General features: G+C 43.1%; 1 protein-coding gene across 1 annotated transcript in view; it reads left to right on the forward strand.

The window, feature by feature from the left end:
* PSD (pleckstrin and Sec7 domain containing) overlaps positions 1–26,249 on the forward strand; it is a 214,467-nt gene that overhangs the window by 149,055 nt on the left and 39,163 nt on the right. The window contains exon 10 of the mRNA XM_084845159.1: positions 15,569–15,612. Within this exon, the coding sequence (XP_084701285.1) occupies positions 15,569–15,612 (44 nt within the window). The remainder of the gene's footprint in view (positions 1–15,568; positions 15,613–26,249) is intronic.

A 26,249-nucleotide genomic window follows, 5' to 3' on the forward strand; every position in this document is an offset into this window, starting at 1 on the left:
CGATGGGAGCAGATGGTCGGGAAGGGAGAGGGCAGCCGCTGTATCAGATGGAGTTGGTACAGCGCTGTCCGGCTCGCAGCTGACACCTGAGCCGCCATGGACAGCTGGGAGTCTAAAATGACCCCCAGGCTGTGGACCTGGTCTTTCAAGGGTAACTGTACCCCATTCAACACCAGGTCAGCATCCCCCAGCCTCCTTTTGTCTCCCACCAAAAGTACCTCGGTCTTGTCAGGGTTCAGCTTATTCCTCCCCATCCAGCCACTCACCGTCTCCAGACATTTGGACAGGGATTCTACAGCCAACTTTGGTGAAGATTTAAATGAGAGGAAGAGCTGCGTGTCATCCGCATATTTTATTTATTTATTTATTTATTTATTATTAAATTTATTAATCGCCCATCTGGCTGGTCACCCAGTCACTCTGGGCGATGTACAACATACAATAAAAACAGTTTAAAACAATAAAATTCTACAATAAAAACATTTTCTAAAATACCCTAACCCACCCCAAATGCCTGCCTGAACAACAACGTTTTTAATGCACGACGGACGCTCATTAAAGAGGGGGCATGACGGAGTTCCCTAGGGAGGGAGTTCCACAGAGTGGGGGCCACCACAGAAAAGGCCCTCTCCCTCGTCCCCACCAGTCTAGCTCTCCTGGCTGATGGGACAGAGAGAAGGCCATCCGAGGCTGATCTTGTTAAGCGGCCTGTCTGGTGCTGCTGGAGGCGCTCCTTAATTAATATTGATGACACTGCACCCCAAACCACCTGATGATAGCCCCCAGCAGCTTCACATAGATGTTAAATAGCATTGGGGAGAGGATGGAACCCTGTGGCACCCCATGGGTCCGAAACCTCCTCTCCCAGTGCTACCCTCTGGTACCTGCCAGGGAGGAAGGACCGGAACCACCGTAATACAGTGTCTCCAATGCCCAACCCCTCGAGGCGGTCCAGGAAGATACCATGGTCAGCGGTATCAAAAGCCATTGAGAGGTCAAGGAGAACAAGGAAGGCGCATTCGCCCCTATCCAAAGCCCTCCTCATATCATCCACCAAGGTGACCAAGGCCGTTTCTGTCCCATGCCCAGACCTGAAGCCCGATTGAAATGGATCTAGATAATTGGCTTCTTCCAAGTGTGCCTTCAACTGCATCGCCACCACCTGCTCAATCACATTGCCCCAAAATGGCAGATTCGAAACTGGGCAAAAGTTGTTCAAAACTTGGGGATCGAAGGAGGGCTTTTTAAAAAGCGGCCTCCTTGAGAGCTGATGGCATCACTCCCTCCTCGAGGGAGGCGTTCACCACCACCCTGATCCCCTCACCCAGCCTCTCTGTGCAGCTCATAATGAGCCAAGATGGGCAGGGATCAAGTAAGCATGTGTTTGGCCTACAGATGAAAGCACCTTGTCCACTTCATCAGAAGGAAGAAGCTGGAACCAATCCCACAAAACCGGTTTGCCACAGGCTGCCTCTCATGTATCCATGGCACACGGAATAACACTCCTAATCTGATCAATTTTATCCGCAAAGTGCCTTGCCAAGGCCTCACAGGAAGCCTTAGAATGCTCCAGCGGTTCCGGAGCAACTGGATAACTGTTATTGGATAACTGATTTATTAGACTCCATCACCTCCTGTTTTGTTTTGTTTAGAGATTTATCTTAAATCATACAGTTACCTGAATTGTTCCTATTGTTTGCTTCCCTCTTCCCCCTTCTTATTAAATACATTCTTGTCAGCAATTTTTTTTACTTAGGGCGTAGGGCACTTTTGCTTAGGGCACTATTGATTACATCCCCACTCCTTGGACCTATGCCCTGCCGGTCTGAAGTCAAGAGGGCAGGAGAAGCAGTGGAATAGTGGTTGGGGTGATCTTTGCCTCCCCACCCTCCATTCCTTTTTTTTTGCTAGACAGGCTTTTCAGCAAGGGTGCTTCGGAGGGGCACCGAAGTGATTTATCAAGTGATTTATCAAGATCCCAAAACTCCTTATCTCTACTAAGATCCCCAAACTCCTTATCTCTAGTATTAGTTAATAAAAAAGCATAAATAGTGCCACAGCAATACAAGGATTACAGTGGTCTCTCACATGTTCTTCCTGGTGAAGGAATGCCCTTTGATGGGCAAAAAGATACTGGGCTATCACCCAAAAACCTCTGTATGAACACATGTATACTCCATTACAAGTGAATAACTATATGAGTGTACAAATCAACAATCTGAGTACACACACAGAGAGACTGTAAATATGTTGAATGTAATGTGTGAACATCCCTTATTAGTGGTCAGGATTGCAGCCGGGTGGAAAACTGAGAGGGAATCACTCTGATTGGTTTAACAAATGACTGACTGTAGAAGCATTTAATAGTGTTTGATTTTAATGTGAAAGCAGTTTGAATTACTGTCATAACTAATGTATTTTATTTCAGTAGGGTAGATTTGAAGAGGGTACTTCACCAATCCTATTCATGTTTATATAGAAGTATGTTCCATTGATTTCAGTAGGGCTTATTTCCAAATAAGCATTCTTAGATTTGTGGCATAAGAAGGAGATAGTAAATAGGACTAGGGAACAATTGCTGTTGATACAGAGGATAACTGAAACATCTGTAAAAGAATACTGTATAGATTATGCTCAGTTTACAAGTGAAGTTATAAGAAGATACTTCAGACTGGATGAGTAATAGTTATACAGTGCAATTCAAAGCATATTTACTTTGAAGTAAGGCCCCTAGAGTGCAATGGAGCTTATTCTCTAGCAAGTGTTTAGGACTGCAGTCTTAAACAAAATGTTGATTTGGAGTGGGTGGGAGAGGAGCTTATAAAGAACAGAGGATTTAATTACTAGCAAGGTCTGCATACAGGAAGATAATAGAGAGTTTTGTGGTACCTTATAGACAAATTATAATGGCATAAAAGTTTTTGAGCTTATGCCATCACACATTTGTTAGCCTTGAAGGTGCCACAACACTTCTTTATTGTGTTTTCCAGAAATATATTAACAGAGTTACTCCTCTAGAAATTATTCAGAAAACCTTAAGAGACTGCAGGAAGAAGAAAATTGGAGTTCTTAAGGCCAGCCAGAGTGGCAAAAAAGACAAGCAAGGTTGTAACATTTATAACCAACTAATGCTACGAGAGCAAATTGCATAACGCAGGTACAAAGGAGACCATTTTGGTATAGAACCAATATTATGTTGCTTTCATTTTTAGTAAAGGGAATTATAGTGAACACAACTCCAGTGAGAGGAGGACAGGTGCAGAAGTATTCAAGTTAATGTACTTGAGGTTGAGGCCCAGGTTTCAGCTTGAGGAGGGAGGGGAGGAAGCAGATAATTAATTCTAGATGTCTCAAAAAGAGCGAATACTGCGCCTATATTCAAGAAAAGGTAAAGAAGGACATCTAGACCTGTTAGTTTAACTTTAGTGACAGGTTAAGGCTTTAACAAATGCTTATGGAAATAATAAACAGCAAATTGGACATATGCCAGTAGATCATGCCAGATTAATGTAATAAGATTTTTGAGAGGATAACTAGTTTTCTGGATAAAGATCTAGTTGTTGTGTGTTGTACGTCAGAGTGGAAATGATGGTCCTGAGAGCCCCATTTAGGGGGCTGGATCAAGCACAACGGCTAGCAGGTGATTGTGGGCTAGATCATATCCTCAAAGCCACTTCACTGGAGGCTTCAGGGGGCCTGCCAAATTTTAATCAAAAGTGTGGTAAAATGTTATCCTCGGTTTTGATTTAAGGAAAATAGAATTGATTCCAAATGTTACTATGAGATATTTCACTTTTTATTGTTATCTCTCTTTGGGGTTTGTATGTAAAATGTCAGAGGAGCAGCAAGAAACCCAGTAGTAAAACAGTAGTGGTTAGCACATGGGAGGCAGCGCTCTCGCTCACTCCAGCATGGCCATGGCTAACTATGAGTTGTTTAACCCATAGTTAGTTGTGACGTGTGAACTGGGGCATTGTCTACTTCGTATATGCTGGAACTGGATTTCTGGCTCATCATTCCCCCGCCCCCCAAGAGAGAAAGTGGCAAACAGCCATTGCCAATTTGCCTTTTTATTGGGAGGTCTCTTTCACAAAGCATATTCATTCTTCAGCCCCTTTCCCCTGTCTGTGACTTCATGCTGTACATGCATGCATGCGTTCTATAACTGTAGAGGTCTTGCTGCTAAGCAACAGTAACTTTATGATGCCTTGTTGTCATTAGGGGATTGTCAGACATTATAAGGGAGTTTGGATTATATGCTTTTGCCCACCAGACCTTGTTGGGAGAAGAGATATAATCAAAGAAGACAGAGGGCTTAGCTAAACAGCAAACATTCAAGTTCTTTACAAGTTGGGGGAGTTTTTCAGGAATCAGGCATGTTCAGTTCAGTACTGTTGTTAGTTCCTGAAGGAGGCAGCGTTTGTGATGATTGCAGGTGATGGAGGCATTTGCACCTTTTTAAGCACTGTCTACGGACAGTGCAATCCTGTACATGCTTCCTGAGAAATATGACCCACAGTGTTCAATGGGGTTTATGCCCTTGTGAGTGTATTTAGGATTGTAGCCATAATGCACATCCTGCACCTGTATTTGCTTCCTTTCTCCCACTCGCCGTTTCAAAACCTGCTATTGAAAACACTGGCTGTCTTCCCTACCACCGAGGGGCGTGGGGAGAATAAGGCAAGAACAGAGCCAGAGCAGAAACTTCTCCCACAAAATGTGAGATGCTGCTGTGAGGATAAATGGGTGGCAGTAGCTCTCTCCTTTCCAGGAGCACAGGACAAAGTGTGAGAGCAGGAGGGAGGCCATCCGCTCATGGATTATTAATGGCTGCAGGAAGTGGCCACCAATGCAAGCGTAGATAGATTCTGTAAACTTGGTTCCTCATTAAAAAGTAACATTATCTAGAGAAGGGTTATGCATAATAAAATGTAGGACATAATGAACTGGAATTAAAGAAATGTGTAGGTATGTAAGGGTTATGTGTGAATTATGGTAGGATGCCAGTCAGTGTTTTGAACAGAAACATAGCAAATTAGTTCAGTGGTCAGCCACGAGATTGGCTAGTTGCCAGCCCACGACTTCTTTCCCAAAATGCTTTCCTTCCCACCCACCCTGTAGTAAGAATTCGCTGCTACTGACCGCGATGTTGGAGTTGGGGGAAAGTGTTCCCGTTTTTGCCAAGGCAGCCACTTTAAGGTGTGGCAGTCCAGCCTTAAGTTGGAAAAGGAGAGGAGGGGGCAGTACGGACATTTGCATAGGCAAGAAGCAATAGGGACACTTGTATAGTTGCCCAGCAGTTATACATTAATTTCCTTTTTCCGCTTCCCTTACAACTTAACCACCATTCAGCTGGTTTGAAAGTTATACAGCTGCCATTGCTACATCCCTGTAGCCAGCTGCTAGCCTTCCCCAGGCCACATTCTGCCCTAAAGATCATCAGTTATGAGTCCCAAAGCTAGGTAGGCTACTAGGACAGGCATGGTCTACCATTTTTAAGAACATAAGAAGAGCCATGCTGGATCACACCAAAGGCCTATCTAGGCCAGCATCCTATTTCCCACAGTGGCCAGCCAGTTGTCCATGGGAAGCTAATAAGCAGAACACAAGGGCAACAGCCCTCTCCTGCTGTTGTTTCCCAGTAATTGTTATTGAGAGTCATGCTGCCTCTAATCTGGGAGTTAGGATATAGCCATCATGACTAGTAGCCATTGGTAGCCTCATCCTCCATGAATTAGTCTTGTTGTTGTTATTAAGTCGTGTCCGACTCTTCGTAACCCCATGGACCATAGCACGCCAGGCCTTCCTGTCCTCCACTCTCTCCCGGAGTGTGCTCAAGTTCATATTCATTGCATCGGTGATGCTATCTAGCCATCTCATCCTCTGCCGTCCCCTTCTCCTTTTGCCTTCAGTCTTTCCCAGCATCAGGGTCTTTTCCAGTGAGTTTTCTCTTCACATTAGGTGGCCAAAATATTTGAGCTTCAGCTTCAGTATCTGTCCTTCCAATGAGCACTCAGGGTTGATTTCCTTTAGGATTGACTGATTTGACCTCCTTGCAGTCCAGGGGACTCGTAAGAGTCTTCTCCAGCACCACAGTTCGAACACATCAGTTCTTCGGTGCTCAGCCTTCCTTATAGTCCAGCTCTCACAGCCATACGTTGCTACTGGGAAAACCATAGCTTTGATTAGACGGACCTTTGTTGGCAAGGTGGTGTCTCTGCTTCTTACTATGCTGTCTAGGTTTGCCATAGCTTTCCTCCCAAGGAGCAAGCGTCTTTTAATTTCATGGCTACAGTCACCGTCTGCGGTGATCTTGGAGCCCAAGAAAGTAAAATCTGTCACTGCTGCCATTTCTTCCCCTTCTATATGCCAGGAAGTGATGGGGCCAGATGCCATGGTCTTCGTTTTTTTAATGTTGAGTTTCAAACCAGCTTTTGCACTCTCCTCTTTCACCCTCAACAAGAGGCTCTTTAGATCCTCTTTGCTTTCTGCCATTAGGGTGGTATCGTCTGCATATCGGAGGTTGTTGATAATTCTCCCAGCAATCTTAATTCCGACCTCTGATTCATCCAACCCGGCGTTTCTCATGATGTACTCTGCATATAAGTTAAATAAGCAAGGTGACAATATGCAGCCTTGTCATACTCCTTTCCCAATTTTGAACCACTTGGTTGTTCCATGTCTGGTTCTTACTGTTGCTTCTTGACCCTTGTACAGGTTTCTCAGGAGACAGGTAAGGTTGTCTGGTACTCCCATCACTTTAAGAATTTGCCACAGTTTGTTGTGATCCACACAATCAAAGGCTTTAGTGTAGTCAATGAAGCAGAAATAGACATTTTTCTGGAATTCTCTTGCTTTCTCCATGATCCAGCGAATGTTGGCGATTTGATCTCTAGTTCCTCTGCCTCTTCGAAACCCAGCTTGTACTTCCGGTAGTTTTCGGTTCGCATACTGCTGAAGCCTAGCTTGTAGAATTTTAAACATCACCTTGCTGGCATGTGAAATGAGCGCAATTGTGCGGTAGTTTGAACACTCTTTGGCATTGCCCTTCTTTGGAATTGGAATGTAAACTGATCTTTTCCAGTCTTGCGGCCACTGTTGAGTGTTCCAAATTTGTTGGCATATTGAATGCAGCACTTTAACAGCATCACCTTTTAGGATTTTAAATAGCTCAGCTGGAATACTATCATCTCCGCTAGCTTTGTTGTTACTAATGCTTCCTAAGGCCCACTTGACTTCACTCTCGAGGATGTCCGGCTCAAGTTCAGTGACCGCACTATCATGGCTATCAGGGACATTAAGTTCTTTCCTGTATAGTTCTTCTGTGTATTCTTCCCACCTCTTCTTCATCTCATCTGCTTCTGTTAGGTCCCTGCCTTCTTTGTCCTTTATCATGCCCGTCTTTGCACAAAACGTTCCCTTGAGATCTCCGATTTTCTTGAAGAGATCTCTAGTCTTTCCCATTCTGTTGTTTTCCTCGATTTCTTTGCATTGTTCATTTAAGAAGGCCTTCTTGTCTCTCCTTGCTATTCTCTGGAACTCTGCATTCAGTTGGATAGATCTTCCCCTTTCTCCCTTGCTTTTCGCTTCCCTTCTTTCCTCAGCTACTTGTAAAGCCTCATCAGAAAGCCACTTGGCTTTCTTGCATTTCTTTTTCTTTGGGATGGATTGAGTTGCTGCCTCCTGAACAATGTTATGGACCTCCGTCCATAGTTCCTCAGGCACTCTGTCTATCAGTTCTAATCCCTTAAATCTATTCCTCACCTCCACTGTATATTCATAAGGGATATGATTTAGGTCATACCTGAATGGTTTAGTGGTTTTCCCGACGTTCTTCAATTTAAGCTGAAATTTTGCAACAAGAAGCTCATGATCTGAGCTGCAGTCAGCTCCAGGTCTTGTTTTTACTGACTGTATAGAGCTTCTCCATCTTTGGCTGCAAAGGACATAATCAATCTGATTTCGATATTGACCATCTGGTGATGTCCATGTGTAGAGTCGCCTCTTGTGCTGTTGGAAAAGAGTGTTTGCTATGATCAGCGTGTTCTCTTGGCAAAACTCCATTAGCCTTTGTCCTGCTTCATTTTGTACACCAAGGTCATGCTTGCCTGTTATTCCGGTGATTTCTTGACTTCCTACTTTAGCATTCCAATCGCCTATGATGAAGAGGACATCTTTTTTTGGTGTTAGTTCTAGAAGGTGTTGTAGGTCTTCATAGAACCCATCAACCTCAGCTTCTTCGGCCTCAGTGATTGGGGCATAGACTTGAATTACTGTGATGTTGAATGGTTTGCCTTGGATTCGTACTGAGATCATTCTATCGTTTTTGAGATTGTACCGCAGTACTGCTTTTCCCACCCTTTTGTTGACTATGAGTGCTACTCCATTTCTTCTAAGGGATTCTTGCCCACAGTAGTAGATATAATGGTCACCTGAATTAAATTCTCCCATGCCTGTCCATTTTAGTTCACTGAATCCCAAGATGTCGATGTTCAGTCTAGCCATGTCATGCTTGACCACCTCCAGCTTACCTTGATTCATTGATCTTACATTCCAGGTTCCTGAACAATATTGTTCTTTACAGCACTGGACTTTCTTTTCACCACCAGACACATCCACAGCTGAGTGTCCTTTCGGGTTTGGCCCAGCCGCTTCACTCTTTCTGGCGCTACTTGGAAATACCCTCTGCTCTTCCCCAGTAGTATATTGGACACCTTCCGATCTGAGGGGCTCATCTTCCAGCGTCATCTCTTTTAGCCTTGTGATACGTTCCATGGTACTCTGTGGGGTGGGGTGTTCCATGGGGTTTTCTTGGCAAGAATACTGGAGTGGGTTGCCATTTCCTTCTCCAGTGGACCACATTTTGTCAGAACTCTCCACCATGACCTGTCTGTCTTGGGTGGCCCTGCACAGCATAGCTTATGGCTTCACTGAGTTACGCAAGCCCCTTCGCCACAACAAGGCAGTGATCCATGAAGGGGATGAATTAGTCTAATCCCCCTTTAAAGCCATCTAAGTTGGTAGCCATCACCAAATCCTGTGGAAGCAAATTCCATAGTTTAACTATGCACATTGGACTCTGCCATTTGTTTTTTCTATTGATCAAAATAAAGTATATAAGAAAAATTGTGTATAGGTGTCGGAGATTAATTGTTACTTACCTGCTGTTGGATGAAGCAGGGTGGGCTTCATCATGGGACAGGATCTCGTTCATAGCAGGTTTATGAGCTGTCATTGTTGGCCTTCCAGCTCTCGTCTGAAAGTCTAGACCTTTATCCTTGTTTCAAGGTGTAGGAGAGCCTTACTCCACTTTCTTATTTGCTCTTGATCACATGAGGTCCCAGTATCTTTATCTGAACTCCTATCTGGCAATTTCCTCAGTTAACCAGTAGATAGGGAGAGCACATCACAGACATCCATTCTAGTTGAAGGGAATTAGAGGGATATATTACTATAGTGATAATACCCTTTATTATTAATTTATAACTACCAACTTTTTAAAGTAGCTACATTCAGACCTCAGCTCTGGGGAATTATATCTATATAAAAATATTTTATTTTAAAATGGAAAGCTAGAATATTTCAAAAGCAATCCAGGACTGGATTTCACCACAGGTCAGGGCTAAGCAATAATGCAGCAATGTCCCAAATGTGTGGGGGGTGGGGAGTTTGCTTGCAGAAGAGGAAGGGCACAATAACCCCAACCATAGAAGGCTGTGTTGGGGTTCATGGTTAGGAAGACAGTTGGAACAGATCCAAGGTGGTTTCTGTTAGAGTGTGCATTTATTGTTAGAGGAAGAAGGGGTTGGGAGGAAAAAAGGGGATGAGATATACAATTTGAAAGTCACCACAGAAGTAAATTATTAACAAAAAAAGCTATTATGCCTAAAAATAGAATGGCATTCTCATAGTACAAAGGGAAAGGTCAAGCAAGGCGTGCGGGGGGGCGGGTGTCATATAGTTTCTTACATATAACCATTCTTTGTTCCCCACTTCCCCTGAGTCATCAGGAACTATCTCAGGACATGTTAGGCAATATGGAGATGCTCAAAATGATTTGCCATTACTTAGTGGATGGGTATCGTTTGCGCAGGATTTCACTGACCACATTTGTCATCCAGAAGTACCTTCTTCCCTGCCCCTAGTTTATGGCAGTCTGAGGTGTCCCTTACACAGGTTAATCAGTGTGGACAGCTGGCCTGATGGAAGTGGATGCATTGGACTAGAGGGCCTTGCAACAGTCTTGTATGTTTGTTATAAGCACGTGTGTGTATCTGTGTGTATATATAAGAAAGATAAATAGACTAAAAACAGTGTGATTTAAATATATATTTAGTGCTAAACATTTTGGCTTCCACCTTCATCAGTAGCTGTGATGTTAAATGGATACCAAAAGTGACAGTTTGGAATGCTGGAAGATGAAAATTCCTAAGAAGAAATAAACAGAGGTCTGAGTGGTAGAAAGCTTATGAATTCTTAGGGAGAAATCCTGTGGTCCCTCTACATCATCTGGGGGTGGCGTTGGATTTTTTGGATTTCCAGCACCAAGGTTGTAGACGGTGCTATGACCTCAGAGCTGGGAATCACAGCTTCATGCCCCCTGTCCTCCCCCTCACAGTCAGTGCAGAGAGAACCACGTCGGCTGCCTTCATAAACTCACAAATGCGAGCTCGGAAGGACGGAAAGGAGGCATGCTAGGAGGAGGGGAGGAGACGGTGTACTCCGTATCCCCAGCCCTCCCCAGCCTCTGTCCCTCCCCCTCCCCAAACCCTCCTCTAGACAGGTGAACCCCACCCCCCATCTAACTAAAATGCAGAGCAGGAGGTGCAACATGCCTCCTGCTCTGCATTGGATACTCATAAACCTCCAAGTTCGGAGCCTTACAAGTACCCAGGAGAGATCTATTAGGATTGCACACTTAATGTTGTAATCTTTGTAAACCATCCAGAGAGCTTTGGCTATTGGATGGTATAGAAACTGAATGAATCAAATCAGTGTTCCTGATTTAGTCTTTCAATCTTGATAGGCCATCCATAGTGTTCTTAATATATGAAAGATGTTTATGGACCAGTGGTTGAATAACAGAGTCGGTGACCTGGTTTGTATGACCTGACAGCCCACCGTGGGTTAATTTACCTGCAGGAGTTGTTGCATTGTACTAGGCGCCCGCAGCACCATTTTGGCATGGCACCCTTGGGCACCCAGCTGCCTGTGGCTTAATGGTGTTGTGTCATGCAAACCCAGGCAGCACAGGTTGTTTGAGGGTTAAACAACCATGGGTTATTTCAGGGTTAAACAACCATGGGTTATTTCAGGGTTGTCTAATCCTCAAACAACCCCTGCCATTTACGTTGGCATGACATGGCAAGCTGGGCACCTGGCACAATACAACAGCCCCTGCCTGTGGGTAAATTAAGCTACAGTAGGCTGTCATGTTGTGCTAACTAAGTCAATATAAAATGAAATTATTTCAGTGGGAGTATTGTTGCATGAAACAATAGGTCGTCCTGTGTTGTTGTTTTATGGATCTTTGGTAGCATGTAAAATCTTCCTGCTGTGGGGAAGGGGTTAATTAAAAGGTCAGCAGTTTCTCTGCCCAGTAAGTTTTCATGCAGGAATGTATGGATTACATTGCTAGGGGTTTTTTATTTAAGTCAGCTGTAATATCATGATTGAAGAGTTTGTATGTACTGGTATCATTTAGTTTTTCTCAGACTTTCAGAAATATAATCCTCAGTCTTCATCACAATAACAGCTCTTCCTTTATCAGCTGGTTTTATGACTATGACTTTCTAACTAGAAGTTGGTTGAGGGTCTCTCTTGTCTTGATAGATTATCAAAGACAAGTCCAGGTTTGTGTTCATGAATTCTTTTTTTTTAATTTATCAAAGGAAGGTTTCTAATACTGAGTTCCTATTTGGGTTTGGTATCCAGGTTTTTGGGGGCAGGAATTGTGATAGAGTATTATGGTGTGGGTTTACGATATGACTGGATTCACACAACACGATAATCCACACTCAAGGTTAAGTATGGGTTTAGTGGGTTGCTGTTGAACTGTAGATTGTTCTTGAAATGTGGGCTATTGTGTTATGTGAACCCAGCTGCGCTAACAAACCATGGTTTGTTAACCACGAACAAACCATGGCAGGAACACATTGAGTTGTTTATGGTTAACAAACCATGGTTTGTTAGCACAGCTGGATTCACACAACACAGCCCATGGTTCAACGACATCCCAGACTCAACCCACACTCAGTCTTGAGTGTGGGTTATCATGTTGTGTGAACCCAGTCAATTTGTTATCATTGTGGAAAAGTTCTTTTAACCTGTATCTTCTCTCAAGATGTCAGCATTCATTTGGACCAGGTCATGCTCCAAAGGTGTAGGGCAAAAGTTAAGGCCTTGTGACAGCAGTTTAATTTTTGTAGAAGAAATTCTGTCATCTGTTATTGAGAATATTGAGGTGCATTTGCTGGTATTGAAGTTCCTGCTGTAGTTTTGTTCTTAGGATTCTCACTTTATGTAAGTAGTGGTCAATCAAAGGTGACAAAAGGCACATACTCATTTCATGTCTCTTGATCTGACAGCATAAAGAGAGATAGCCTTTCAGAGATGGCTATGGATGTACGGATCTTGAGATCCAAGGGGATGATGAAAGGGATTTTTAGGTTCTTAGATGTTCAATAGTAAGCATACCTTTGGTGATTTTTTTCTTGAAGGAATAAAGCGTACATGGGATGGTTTTGGTGGGTCTTATTTTTCCACGTCTCTGGGAGCTTGATCCATTAAGGATGCTAGTCACTTTATGGAAGTAATGTAGAGGTAGGTGTGAAGCAGCACAATAGCAAAGCAACAAGGAGCCTCTGGATCCACAATGAACATAGTTAGTCTTCAATTAAAATATATAAGAAAGATAGACTAAAAACAAAGTAATTTAAAAATATATTTACTGCTAAACATTGTGGAGTGGGCAGAGTTCATTTTCACCCACCCGACAGCCCACGCTTTCCAGTATGGGTTGTAGGGTGGGTGAAAATGAACTCTGCTCACACCGTGCGCTGGGTTCGAATGACCGGGCAACCTGCAATGCAGCACGGGTAATTAGGGTAAACCCAGTTGTGTGATACGCGGGGGGGGGGGGGGGGGCTGGGAAACAACCAATGCAGCATTGTTTCTCCTGCTGGTCATCTGAACTCACCCACTATGTCCTGCAAAAGGCTGCTCTAGTGTTTTCTTTTTTAGTAAGAATTGCAAATTTGTGGTTACAGAATTTTGTTCTTGGTTTGTTGTAGTTTTTCCTACATAATGATGATGATTTCTTAGTTACCTTTCTCTTTAAAAAGACCCAAAGTGACTTTAAAACATACAAAATATAAAATAGCTAAAAATGATTTCCATTAAAATACCAAAATATAATAACATAACTAAAACATTAGCACAGACCATAACCAAAATCACTGATGCATGAAGTCAGTGCAATTGAGCTCCCACCAAAACAGGTCAAGTTCGTTCTTCTGGCAGTATTCATACCATATGCAGATATGTTAGTAGGACCTGTAAATGAGTGAGTACACAGCTCATACATAACAACAATCATGGGTTATCTGGAGCAAGCAATTACACTCTCTCATGTCTGCTCGCTGCTCCCATTTAATTTCCGCTTTTGTAAACAACACATGGTTTATTGTGGGTTAAAACTATTAATTGTTTCCCCTTCAAAAACCCGGAGTTCTTGGGTCACATGTCATCATGAACAACCCTGGATTGTTTTGGAAACCAGACGTGGAGTGGTGCGTGGGCGGGAGGCAATGTGTTCGCTTGCTTGTGTGCGTCCCCAGCTAATAATGGGTTGCTTAACCCATAGTTGGTTGTGATATGTGAACCAGGTGTAAAATCATGTTTAAAGAACATGTTTCTGTACGTGCATGACCGATATCTCCCTCTCTACTCTGCTTTTGCAGATCCAGCATACCTGAGTATGATTCTCATAAGGATGCTACAGAGTCTGCTATGCTATTTGTACATAATGTCAGATTCTGATTTTAAAGAGTGCATCCAGGTTAGCCCCTATGCACATAACTATAGTTCTTCATTACCAGAATTATATGTTGAATGTAGCAAGTATTGCAGCATCTGTTGGCACCTGCAGAGTCCTGGATATCTAAGGCCCATATCGATGAGAGAGCCTGTGGATGTGTGGTAGTTCTGCTAATGTTTAGAAAGTAATTGAGGCAGAATTTCAGCAACCTGTGACCTGAACTTCAGCTCCTATTCGTTTACATCTAAACACATTTTTTCCTATTCTGTGAAACCTAATCCTTATTACTTAGGCTGGAACAATTTTTTTCTTTTAAAAAACAAATCATGCTTACAGCAGATTTCCCTAAGTTTAATAACTTCCTCCAATATCATATTTGCTTGTCTAAATCTGTAATTCTTCAATTGCCTTGCTGGACCATCACAACTTCACTGTAGGCCAGGAATGGGCAACTTGTAACCCTCCAGATGTTTTGGCCTACAACTAGCTCAACTTTAAGATAGGGTTTATTCTAGTGGCAGCAGTTAAAGGTTTTACAGCTGAGAAAGAGTTCCCCAGCGGTGATGTTTAATTGGGAACTTTATTAAAAACTATGGCAGTGATTTCCATAGACTTAAGCCTCAAAGTTATTTTTTTTAAAGAAACATTAGTGGGATAACCCACGTACTATTCCATTGCATCTGATGACAGTGGGGGGGATAACCTACAGTGTTTTTTTCATGTGTGGGTTTTAGATTTGGGGCTCCTTCACACCAGGCATTTATCCTGCAAATGAGCAGAAATGAGATTGAGCAATCTCACGGAAGTTTGTGTGCTCTTTACATGATGCAGTGACCCTCCTGCACTAAATACCCTTTGTTCCGTTTTTAAATAGATTGCGGATAATGAGCTATCAAATTACCCCATTGTGTTCCACTTCAGTTCCCTCGTCAAAAGAGTTAAAGCGGGAAGAAGAGGAGCGAGATCAATGAAAGATAATGGAAGACTCAGATACGGGGAGAAGGAGGGGGGAAGGTAGCGCGTGTAAAGGGAGTCAGTTGTGATCCTGCATTTAAAGCAGAAGCAGAAAGCCCCATTTTAAATGCAGGATTTTAGGCTGGTGTAGAAATGCCCTTGAACTACATGGAGGGAGCAATCTTAGACATTGGGAGAATTTACCATTTATCCCTACTCCCTGCTTTCTATTCCTTAACCAGTTACTGATCCGTAAGAGGACCTCTCTTATTTTGTGACTGCTAAGTTTGCTCAGAAGTCTTTGGTGAGGGACTTTGTCAAAAGCCTTTTGTAAGTCCAAGTAAACAACGTCTACTGAATCACCCCCGTTGCATGCATATTGACCATCATAGCATTGTGGCAATTGTTTCCAAGCAGTTAACTCTCAAACTATCTTGCAGTTACTGTTTAGGATTGAATGCAGAATTGCCTCTCCTGTCATTCATGATGTTGAAGTGAATAATTTTTCTAGAAATGTTGCCTCTTTGTAATTACACAACTATCCTGATAATACAAATATTTATTTTCTCTCTGCAGGCTCTGTATAGCTCCATCAAGAATGAAAAGCTACAGTGGGCCATGTGAGTAACCCTATGTATGCCTATAGTAAAAGCTGCATTCCACTTCCTTCTCTGAACAGCCCCTAATTTTTCCTTTTCCTTTGAGCCTTATTTATTTACTTTATTTTCAGCATTTATAGCCTTCCTAACAAATATGCAAAGTGGCTTACAATCAAAATAACCCACAAATGCACATCTGTATTACTCTGTGTTTTAGATCCAGCCCTATCCTCCTCTTTTCCCTCACCACTGCCATCGCCTCATTTGGGCAATTGTGGAAGCATAATTGTATATTAATTATAGACATTAAGATTTATTTTATCTTCTGCAAACAATGTTTTACTTACCCATATCAGACCTCCCCCCCCCCCAAAAAAAAAGTGTGGGCAGGGGGGAGGGAGCTTGTTATAAACACAATGTAGATCCACAGAATGTGGATTCCAAAAAATATCTTTATTTTGAAACACTGGCCTGTATTATTCAGATGTAAATAGTTATTTCCTGCTAGGAGTCAGACAGTGACTCTGCTACTTATCTAAAGCTTCTCCACACAGGGCTTATATTGTGTGATCAAGATTCATTGCTCATGGAAGTTTGCGGGTCCTTTACATGATGTTGTCAACCTCCAGGGCCCCTCCTATGACCTATATCCCGCTTTTAAAAAGATCGGAGATAACATGATAAGGGACGTTAATCTGATCTATCGGCTGTGTATAATGATGATGTTGCGCTATAATCACAGCGCCATCTAGTGGCTGTAAAATGAAACATATAGAACTTGCTGAGAAAGGAAGTCCTTGATTCAAAGCCTGTGTCTGCCTGTGTAAAGGAGCCGATCTTAATCCTGCAAAGAATCCGGGAGCAGAAAGCCCTGGAAAGGTTGTGGGATTTCAGCCTCATGTGAAGAACCCAAAATGAGCTATTTCTATTATTCAAACCACCTAGGTTAGTGCCTAGGGCATGGGTCCCCAATATGGTGCTCTACTGGTGCCCACGAAGCTCTCTACTCTCTGCCACCTTCAAATATATATATTTTTGATAAAAAAATGTTAGGGCACCAGACTCTCCTTCCTGTTCCTGAACCTTCCGTTGATCCGCTGTTCAGCAGGCAGGAAGAGAAGGAAAGTTTTGTTTCCTTGTCCCACCCAATCTTCTTCCATCCACACAGACGTTTCCTCTTTGCTCTCTCTATCTCTCCACTCCCAGCCTCTAGCTTACTATTTCTCTCCCCCCAACCCCTTTCCCCACTATTCCTCTCCCTTGCCCATCCTTAGCTTTCTTCTTTCTCTCCCTTCCTAGCCCTTAGCCTTGCACGCTATCCCTCCCCCATTCACCTCTTTATCTTGCTATTTCTCTTCACTTCTAGCCTCATTATCCCCCCACCTCTTTGCCTCACTGTTCCTCCCCCTCCTAGCCTATAGCCTTGCTCTTTCTCTCCCCTTTACCCCATTGTCTTGTTATTTCTCCCTCCCAGCCTCTAGCCTTCTTCTTTCTCCCCATTTCACACCGCTCTCTCACTGTTTCTTCCTTCTCCCAGCCCCTACCCTTGTTCTTTTTCTCTCCATTTCCAGCCCCTTCTCACACTTGACACAAACACACAGCACCTTCCCTGTGGGGGCTTTAACAGCAGAGGAGGAAGTAGGACTGCCAGCTGGGGAACAGAGTGGCTGAGCCCGGCACTTTTTCTTTCCTTTTGCGTGTGTGTGTATGTGGATAGGATGAGCAGAGCGATCCTATGTAGGCCTGTTCGGGCATAATTCCCACTGAGTTCCATGTAAGCATGCATAGGATTCCAACCTTAAATGGGTATTCTCTTGTGCTTCTGTGGGATCAAATATGTGGATTGGCTTTGGAGTTCAGACCTAAATTCTACTTGTACTCAGTTTGTTGAGTGCATTTCTTGCCTTTTGTCTAGCCAGGCCCCCATGGCAGCCATTATGTAACTAGCCACATTCTCCATGAGAGCCATTTTATGGTGGTGAATGGTTCTCATGGAGCCATTCACAGCAGTTTCTAAAATTCCTGAATGTGCCCATCGGTCCAAAAAGATTGGGGATCCCTGCCTGATAGGGTTTCCTATCAGTCTCTTGTGCGGTCTTGAGCAGACAAAAAATGGGTGGTTAGGAGGTACTTAATTTTTGTCCTCTTTTTTCCCCCAGCTGCTTTTCTTCTTATGGAGGGAAGGATGCAGATTCCCACATATTTTTCTCAGGGAGAAAAGCAGCTGGGGGTGATTTTGAGCAGAAAAATGACCCGAGAAGGTTAACAAGTAAGACCTAGTTCACACATAATGCTAGTACATGGTTTATTTAACCCATATTTAATCCATGATTTGTTGCCCTACCCAGGATTTGTCTGATAAGACAATTGAATAAACCGTAGTTTGTTTCCTTAAGTCCTGGTTTGCTTCATTCCTCCTTTGCCTCCCTGTATGACGCTATAGTACTGGCATGTAGAGTGACTCAGTCTTTTTTTTTTTTTACCACTCTTGACTGCCAACTCTGTAGCCTGGTGAAAACACCCATTAACAACCCATGATTTTAGGATCACATGTAATAACAACCCATGGTTTAAATAACCCAGGGTTCACAACCAACAACAAACCATGGGTTCTCTTTTTGGGTTGTTTGTGGCTGGGTTCACACATCACAACAAGCCATAATTTAACAACCCATGAGTTAAATAAACCATGGGTTAGCATTATGTGCATACCAGGTCTAAAAATGATCCAAGAAAGAGATTAATCAGCCTCCTACACACATGCACTAGTCCTCTATTCAGCTTTTTATGTGGAAAACAGTCAATGGCATATCACAGTTTTTTAAAAATTGTAATATTGAATATACTTTTGATAGAAAATTAGCTCATGTCTTCAAAGTTAAAATGTCTAATTTATAATGGACACCTTGAGGAATGAACTTTGTGACTGACTAGAAATTATGCTAATCTACCCTTCAGTCTGGCTTCTGACATCTTTTAAAAGTGCAAGGCTGCCTCATATTTGTTCTTGCTCACCATTGGCCTTTGGGAGTGATGTCTTTGTCTTTGGAAGGAATATCTGAACACCTGCATCCATACCATCTGTCAAAATGACAGGTAGTAATGGTTTATTATCAACAGTCTACCAACCACATACTTACAAAATAAAGAAAAATACATATAAAAAGATATAGTACATAAAAATAAAGAACAGAATCATGAAACAAATCATAGAGGGTCTAATCTGGATGGCTACATTTAAAAAGAAATGGCAGATTAAGAGCATGTGGTTTCTTCTGCCTAGATCTTCTGGATGTGCAGACTAATATAATAAATACAGTAACTCAAGTTTTGAGGGCTATGGCTTATCAATGTTGGCCAAGTTAATAGTCAGTTAAGCAGACTATACTTTCTTTTTTTCTGTGCTTGTATTTATGTTTTCTTAATAAAATATAAATTTCTTTAAATATATCTAATATTTTCATGGATGCTTTCCATCTGTGTCCTGTATCTTCTGTGCCAGGGGTGGGGAACATTTTTTCTACCAAGGGCTGCATTTCTTTGAGGTTATAATCTATTTGGGGCCACACTTTGGCAGGGAGCAAGATGACAGTGGGGAGGGCCACCCCTTCTCTTTGTCTCCCTCTCTACCTAACAGGCTGACAGGGCAAAAACAGATCACTCTTGCTAGAATTCTGAACTGATCATTTGCAGAGGGCATTTTAAATTAGGCCATACCCCTGTTCTAAGCCTTAAAATAGTGCTGGCCTCACACTATCAAGGTGTTCAATACCAAAAGTTCCAGATGTTGGGTTGTAACTCCCATCATCCCCACCTAGGTGACCAATGGTCAGGGATGATGGGAGTTGCACTCCAGCAACATCTCCCTAGAGGTTGGGAACTACTGTTCTATAGGATTTAAGAGTACTTTAAGGAATTGTGTCTCCTCTGTCCCTACATTGCCAAAGTGTTGCAGAACTCAGAGTCAGAGAGACCACGGAGTGAAGGAAAAAGAGTTTTTCTTTATTTAACGCGCGGGCTTTATGGCTGGAATCACTTCCAAAGAGCCAAAAGCCCCGATTTACATCAGCACGTTGTTTTTATAGATATTGTGACACATAGGAAACGGCTCCTCCTCTCCCTCCCGTGTGGGGTTGCAGTCCTCAACATTTCTTCTCCTAGCACCATTGTTTATAATACAAGAAATGGGTTATAGGGTAGCCATGATAAGCAGAGAACAGCAGACAACATGATATACATGTCAACAAAGGCTAAGGTCATAGTGATAAGATAAGAAATTCCTGTGTCTCGTCAGCTTACAAACATATATTTCAGAGAGCAAGAGCTCAGCAAGAACATGAATCATGACACTGCATGAGGCTACTTAGTCTGACCCCCGATATGGCTACTACATAAGAACATACTTTAACTCCACAATCAAGAGCAGGGATGGGAGAGAAATCCTCCACGGACCCTGGTGAGGCCGGATTCAAAAGAATCTGCCCCCCCCCCCCCCGGAGCCCATGGAGGATCGGAAGACTTACCTCTGCCTCTAGGAGGAATCCTTGCCGGCCGGAGCACCAGCAATACGGCTGCCATTGCCATATCGCTGGCTGGGCAGATTGACTGTGGACGCAAATGCACCATTTGCGGCCGTTAAGGTCTTAGTCTAAGCTAAATGCAGCCATTTACAGCTACTTTTACCTTAAACTAAGACCTTTACGGCCGCAAATGCTGTAGTGGACGCCGTTTGCGTCCGCAGTCAATCTAGCCAGCCAGCGATACGGCAATCAATGGCGGCCGTATCGCTGACGCTCTGGAGCCGGCCAGCGGCTCCATGGAATCGCCGTAGAGCAGAGCCAGCCAGCGGACACCCCCCTCAGACCCGGAGGTAAGCCTTCCACCCATCCCTAATCAAGAGTAATGACTTCCATTATACTTCAGGCTGTGCTTCCTCCTCTTGCCTTTTTTTTAAATAAGAAAGTTGGTGGCAGCTGAAACTAATGAGGTCTAAGGTTTTGATTTGTCTGTTGTGCACTTTTTGTAAGTAACCCTGTTTCTTGTGTCTATATCTGAAGGAAGAGGAGAGAAATAGTATCCCTAAGATCAGCCTGGTCTCATGGAAAACTCTCACCTACTATTAAGGGAAAGCAATTTGATCTAAGTTTATGAAAAGGCACACAAAGAGCACCTGAGCAATATCTGTAATGTTAATGGGATGGAGTCTGCAAATCAAAGGTCACCTCCCTGGAAGTGCTTTCTGGTGAATCAGTGAGATTTACTTCCAAATAAATGTTTTCAGGACTGAGGTATAAGTAAAGCTGAGACAGCTTTATTATTTCACGGATAGGATTAATGAGAACAGAACAGGCCTGTCTAGCACAACACTGTAGGATGGGCCTGGGGAAGCCTATGTGGTAAACTAGGATATATGCAAGTAGAAGTAAGCTGAGAATGGTAAGTGAGTTAGGAAATGTGCACCAGTGAGACCAGCGGTGTGAGACCAGAAGTAAATTGTGTAGCAACTTAGACCTACACTCTTCTAACAAGAGAAATGCCACCTCTCCAGAAAATACTGCAACAGGACAAGTAGGCAACCTCTCCCAGTTTGGAAGGGAATTCTAACTCCTAACACCCATGTGACTGTTTAAGTTCAATTAAATGTTCTTCTAATTTCAATACATCAAAATTAAATACTTAACATCAAAATTTAAAATGTCAGTGATCAAAATAAGCAACAGCATAAAAACGCAAAAGGACACAGGAGGATTCCATTTCAAGGACTACTTCCTGAAGTTGGGAAAACTATACTGAAGTGAAATGATCTTTATGATGTTGTTGGAACTAAAGCTGGAGAACAGCCTTCAGAGGAAGAATTACAGGGGACCCTCCATGACAGTGAGCAAGAGGCTGAAGGTCAGTCAAGCAGAGGCAATGAAACCAAAGCCTACAACAAGAAGCGAAGAGTAATAGTAGTGAGAGACTCCTTACTGCGTGGGATTGAAACCCAAGTATGTCACAAAGACCCGTGGACTCGCCAGGTATGCTGTCTCCCAAGAGGATGGGTTAGAGAAGCATGATGTAGTAGCAACGGGGGACGTCAATTTCCCCAATTCAATTTCCTCCCATTTGTTGGGAGACAAATTCTGCAAAACATGGCCCCTCCAAGAAATTCCTGACTTGTGTTGCTGATAACTTCCTCCTACAGAAAGTGGAGGAAGGAACTAGAGGATTGGCTGTCCTTGATTTGATCCTAGCCAACAGAGATAACTTAGTGGATAAAGTAGCAGTTACGGCAACTCTGGGGGAAAGTGACCATGCTGTACTTGAGTTCTTGGTTCTAAAGGAAGCAAACACTAAGTGTAGTCAAACACACATCCTGGATTTTATGAAAACCAATTTTAATAAACTCAGAACAATGATAAGTAAGGTCCCATGGCAAGCGACAGTAATGAGAAAAGGAGCCCAAGATGGGTGGGAGTTTTAAAGAAAGAAAATTCTGAAGGCACTACAGAAGGTATTACAAACAATTCCAACAAGAAGAAAAGGTGGAAGACAACAGAAGAAGTCAATGTGGCTTCACAAAAAGATTAGCAAAGACCTGAAAACAAAAAAAGGACACATATAGGAAGTGGAAAGAAGGCCAAGCAAAAAAGGAAGAGTACAGGCAAGGTAGCACAGAATTGTAGGGATGGCGTCAGGAAGGCTTAAGCTGAGAACGAGCTGAGGTTAGCAAGGGATGCTAAAAGCAACAAAAAGGCATTCTTCAGATACGTGCATAGTAAAAGACAGAGGAAAAAAATGGTGGTTCAACTATTAAATCAGGATGGCAAAATGATAACAGCTGACAAAGAAAAGGCAGAGGTGCTCAATTCCTACTTTGGCTCAGTCATCTGAGTGTCTCAGAGCCCCCTGGTAGAGGTGAAGTACAGGCTGAAGGGGCAGGATTGCAGCTTGAGATCGATAGGCATATAGTCAAGGAACGCGTAATTACTTTGAATGAGTTCAAATCTCCAGGGCCAGATGAACTGCATCCTAGAGTAATAAAGGAACTGGCAGAAGACCTCTCAGAACCACCGTCTATTTTCTTTGAGAAATCATGGAGGATGGGGGAAATGCCGGATGACTGAAGGAGGGCTAATGTTGTCCCTATCTTCAAAAAAGGGCAAGAAGGAGGAACCTGGGAACTACAGACCAGTCAGTCTGACATCAATCCCAGGGAAAATGCTGGAGCAGATTCTAAAGCAATCCACCTGTAAGCATCTTCATAGAATCATAGTATCATAGAATAGTAGGGCTGGAAAGGGCCCACAAGGCCATCGAGTCCAGCCCCCTCCTCAATGCAGGAATGCAGGTCAGAGCATCCCTGACAGATGGTTGTCCATCTTGAATGCCTCCAGTGTGGGAGAGCCCACCACCTCCCTAGGTAATTGGTTCCATTGTCATATTGCTCTAACAGTCAGGAAGTTTTTCCTCATGTTCAGTCGGAATCTGGCTTCCTGTAACTTGAGCCCATTATTCCATGTCCTGCACTCTGGGATGATCAAGAAGAGATCTTGGCCTTCCTCTCTGTGACAACCGTTCAAGTACTTGAAGAGCACTGTCATATCTCTCCTCAGTCTTCTTTTTTCAAGGCTAAACATTCCCAGTTCTTTCGGTCTCTCCTCATAGGGCTTTGTTTCCAGTCCCCTGATCATCTTCGTTGCCCTCCTCTGAACCCTCTCCAGTTTGTCTGCATCCTTCTTAAAGTGTTGCTCCCAGAACTGGACACAGTACTCCAGATGAGGCCTAACCAGTGCTGAGTAGAGGGGAACTAGTACTTCACGTGATTTGGAAGCTATACTTGCAAATGCAGCCCCAAATAGCATTTGCCTTTTTTTGCAGCCACATCACATTGTTGGCTCATATTCAGCTTGTGATCTACATCAATTCCAAGATCCTTCTCGCTTGTAGTATTGTTGAGCCACGTATCCCCATCTTGTAACTGTGCATTTGGTTTCTTTTTCCTAGGTGCAGAACTTGGCATTTATCCCTACTCAATTACATTCTGTTGTTTTCTGCCCAGCGCTCCAGCCTATCAAGATCACTTTGAATTGTGTTTGTCTTCCAAAGTATTAGCTATCCTGTCCAATTTTGTGTCATCTGCAAATTGGATCAGCATTCCCTGCACCTCCTCCTCCAAGTCATTAATACAAATGTTGAAGAGCACTGGGCTCAGGACTGAGCCCTGCATTACCCTGCTCATTACCTCTCCTCAGTTTGAGAAGATCCCATTGATAAGCAGTCTTTGAGTCCGATTATGTAGCCAACTGTGGATCCCCCAGATCATTGTTTCATCTAGCCCACTTTGAGCTCATTTGCTCATCAGGATATCATGGGGCACTTTGTCGAAAGCTTTGCTGAAGTCGAGGTATATTATGTCCACAGCATTCCCACAGTCCACAGAGGAGGTGACCAAAAAATGAGATCAGATTCGTCTGGCAGGATTTGTTCTTGACTAATCCATGTTGGCTTCGAGTAATCACTGCATTGTTTTCAAGGTGCTTACAGATGGATTCCTTTATCATTTGCTCCAGAATTTTCCCTGGGATTGATGTCAGACTGACTGGTCTGTAGTTCCCAGGTTCCTCCTTTTTATCTCCTTCTGGAGATAGGGACATTAGCCCTCCTCCAGTCATCTGGCACTTCACCTGTCCTCCAGGATTTCTCAAAGAGAATGGACAGGGGTTCTGAGAGTTCTTCTGCCAGTTCCTTTATTACTCTAGGATGCAGTTCATCTGGCCCTGGAGATTTGAACTCATTCGAAGTAATTACGTGTTCCTTGACTATATGCCTATCGATCTCAAGCTGCAATCCTGCCCCTTCAGCCTGTACTTCACCTTTACCAGGGGGCTCAGAGACACTCTTTTGGGAGAAGACTGAGCCAAAGTAGGAATTGAGCACCTCTGCCTTTTCTTTGTCAGCTGTTATCATTTTGCCATCCTGATTTAATAGCTGAACCACCATTTCTTTCCTCTGTCTTTTACTATGTACATAGCTGAAGAAAGCCTTTTTGTTGCTTTTAGCATCCCTCACTAACCTCAGCTCGTTCTCAGCTTCAGCCTTCCTGACGCCATCCCTGCCATTCTGTGCTACCTTCCTGTACTCTTCCTTTTTTGCTTGGCCTTCTTTCCACTTCCTATATGTGTCCTTTTTTGTTTTCAGGTCTTTGCTAATCTTTTTGTGAAGCCACATTGGCTTCTTCTGTTGTCTTCCACCTTTTCTTTTTGTTGGAATGGTTTGTAATTGTGCCTTCAGAATTTCCTTTTTTAAAAGCTCCCACCCGTCTTGGGCTCCTTTTTTCGTTAGAGTCGCTTGCCATGGGACCTTACTGATCATTGTTCTGAGTTTATTAACATCAGCTTTCCTAAAATTCAGGGTATGCATTTGACTACACTCAGCTTTTGCTTCCTTTAAAACCAAGAACTGAAGTACAACATGGTTGCTTTCCCCCAAAGTTCTGTAACTGCTACTTTATCCACTAAGTCCTCTCTGTTAGTTAGGATCAAGTGAAGGATAGCCAATCCTCTAGTTCTTTCCTCCAGTTTATCCACCACACAAGTTAGGAATTTCCTGGAGGGGCCATGTTTTGCAGAATTTGTCTCCCAACAAATATTGGGGAAATTGAAGTCCCCCGTTACTACTACATCATGCTTCATTGAAACATTGGCTATTTGCTTTTCAAAAGTTTCATCCTCGTCTTCTCCTTGATTGGGTGGCCGGTATTAGATTCCGACCACCAGGTTCCTTTTATTCTTTGCTCTATTTATTTTGATCCAGATGCTCTCAATGGGGCTACCAGCTCATCCTCCTGTATTTCTGTGCAGAGATATGTATTTTTCACATATAGTGCAACCCCACCTCCCTTTCTGTTCCTCCTGTTCTTTTTGAACAAGTTATATCCTTCAATTGCTGTATTCCAGTCATGGGATTCATCCTACCAAGTCTCAGTTACACCTGTCAAGTCATAATTTCCCTCTTGGATTAAGTGTTCAAGTTCATTCTGTTGGTTTCCCATACTCTGGGCATTAGTATATAGACACCTTGAAAACAATGCAGTGATTACTTGAAGCCAACATGGATTTGTCAAGCACAAATCCTGCCGAACTAATCTGATCTCATTTTTTGATCAGGTCACCTCCCTTGTGGACTGTGGGAATGCTGTGGACATAATATACCTTGACCTCAGCAAGCTGTCCTCATGATATCCTGATTCAATGACTTGGAGGAGGAGGTGCAGGGAATGCTAATCAAATCTACAGATGACACAGTTAGGCACCATAGCTAATACGCTGGAAGATGGAAACAAAAGTGATCTTGATAGGCTGGAGCTCTGGGCAGAAAACAACAGAATGAAATTTAACAGGGATAAATGCCAAATTCTGCACCTAGGAAAAAGAAACCAAATGCACAGTAACAAGTTGGGGGATACTTGACACAACAATACTACAAGCGAGAAGGATCTTGGAATTGTTGTAGATCACAAGCTGAATATGAGCCAACAATGTGATATGGCTGCAAAAAAGGCAAATGATATTTTGGGCTACATTAATAGAAGCATAGCTTCCAAATCACGTGAAGTACTAGTTCCCCTCTACTCAGCACTGGTTAGGCCTCATCTGGAGTATTGTGTCCAGTTC

Source organism: Heloderma suspectum, chromosome 3, assembly GCF_057233095.1.
Source record: "Heloderma suspectum isolate Gila_16-S chromosome 3, 16-S_ref, whole genome shotgun sequence".
NCBI lineage: Eukaryota > Metazoa > Chordata > Lepidosauria > Squamata > Helodermatidae > Heloderma > Heloderma suspectum.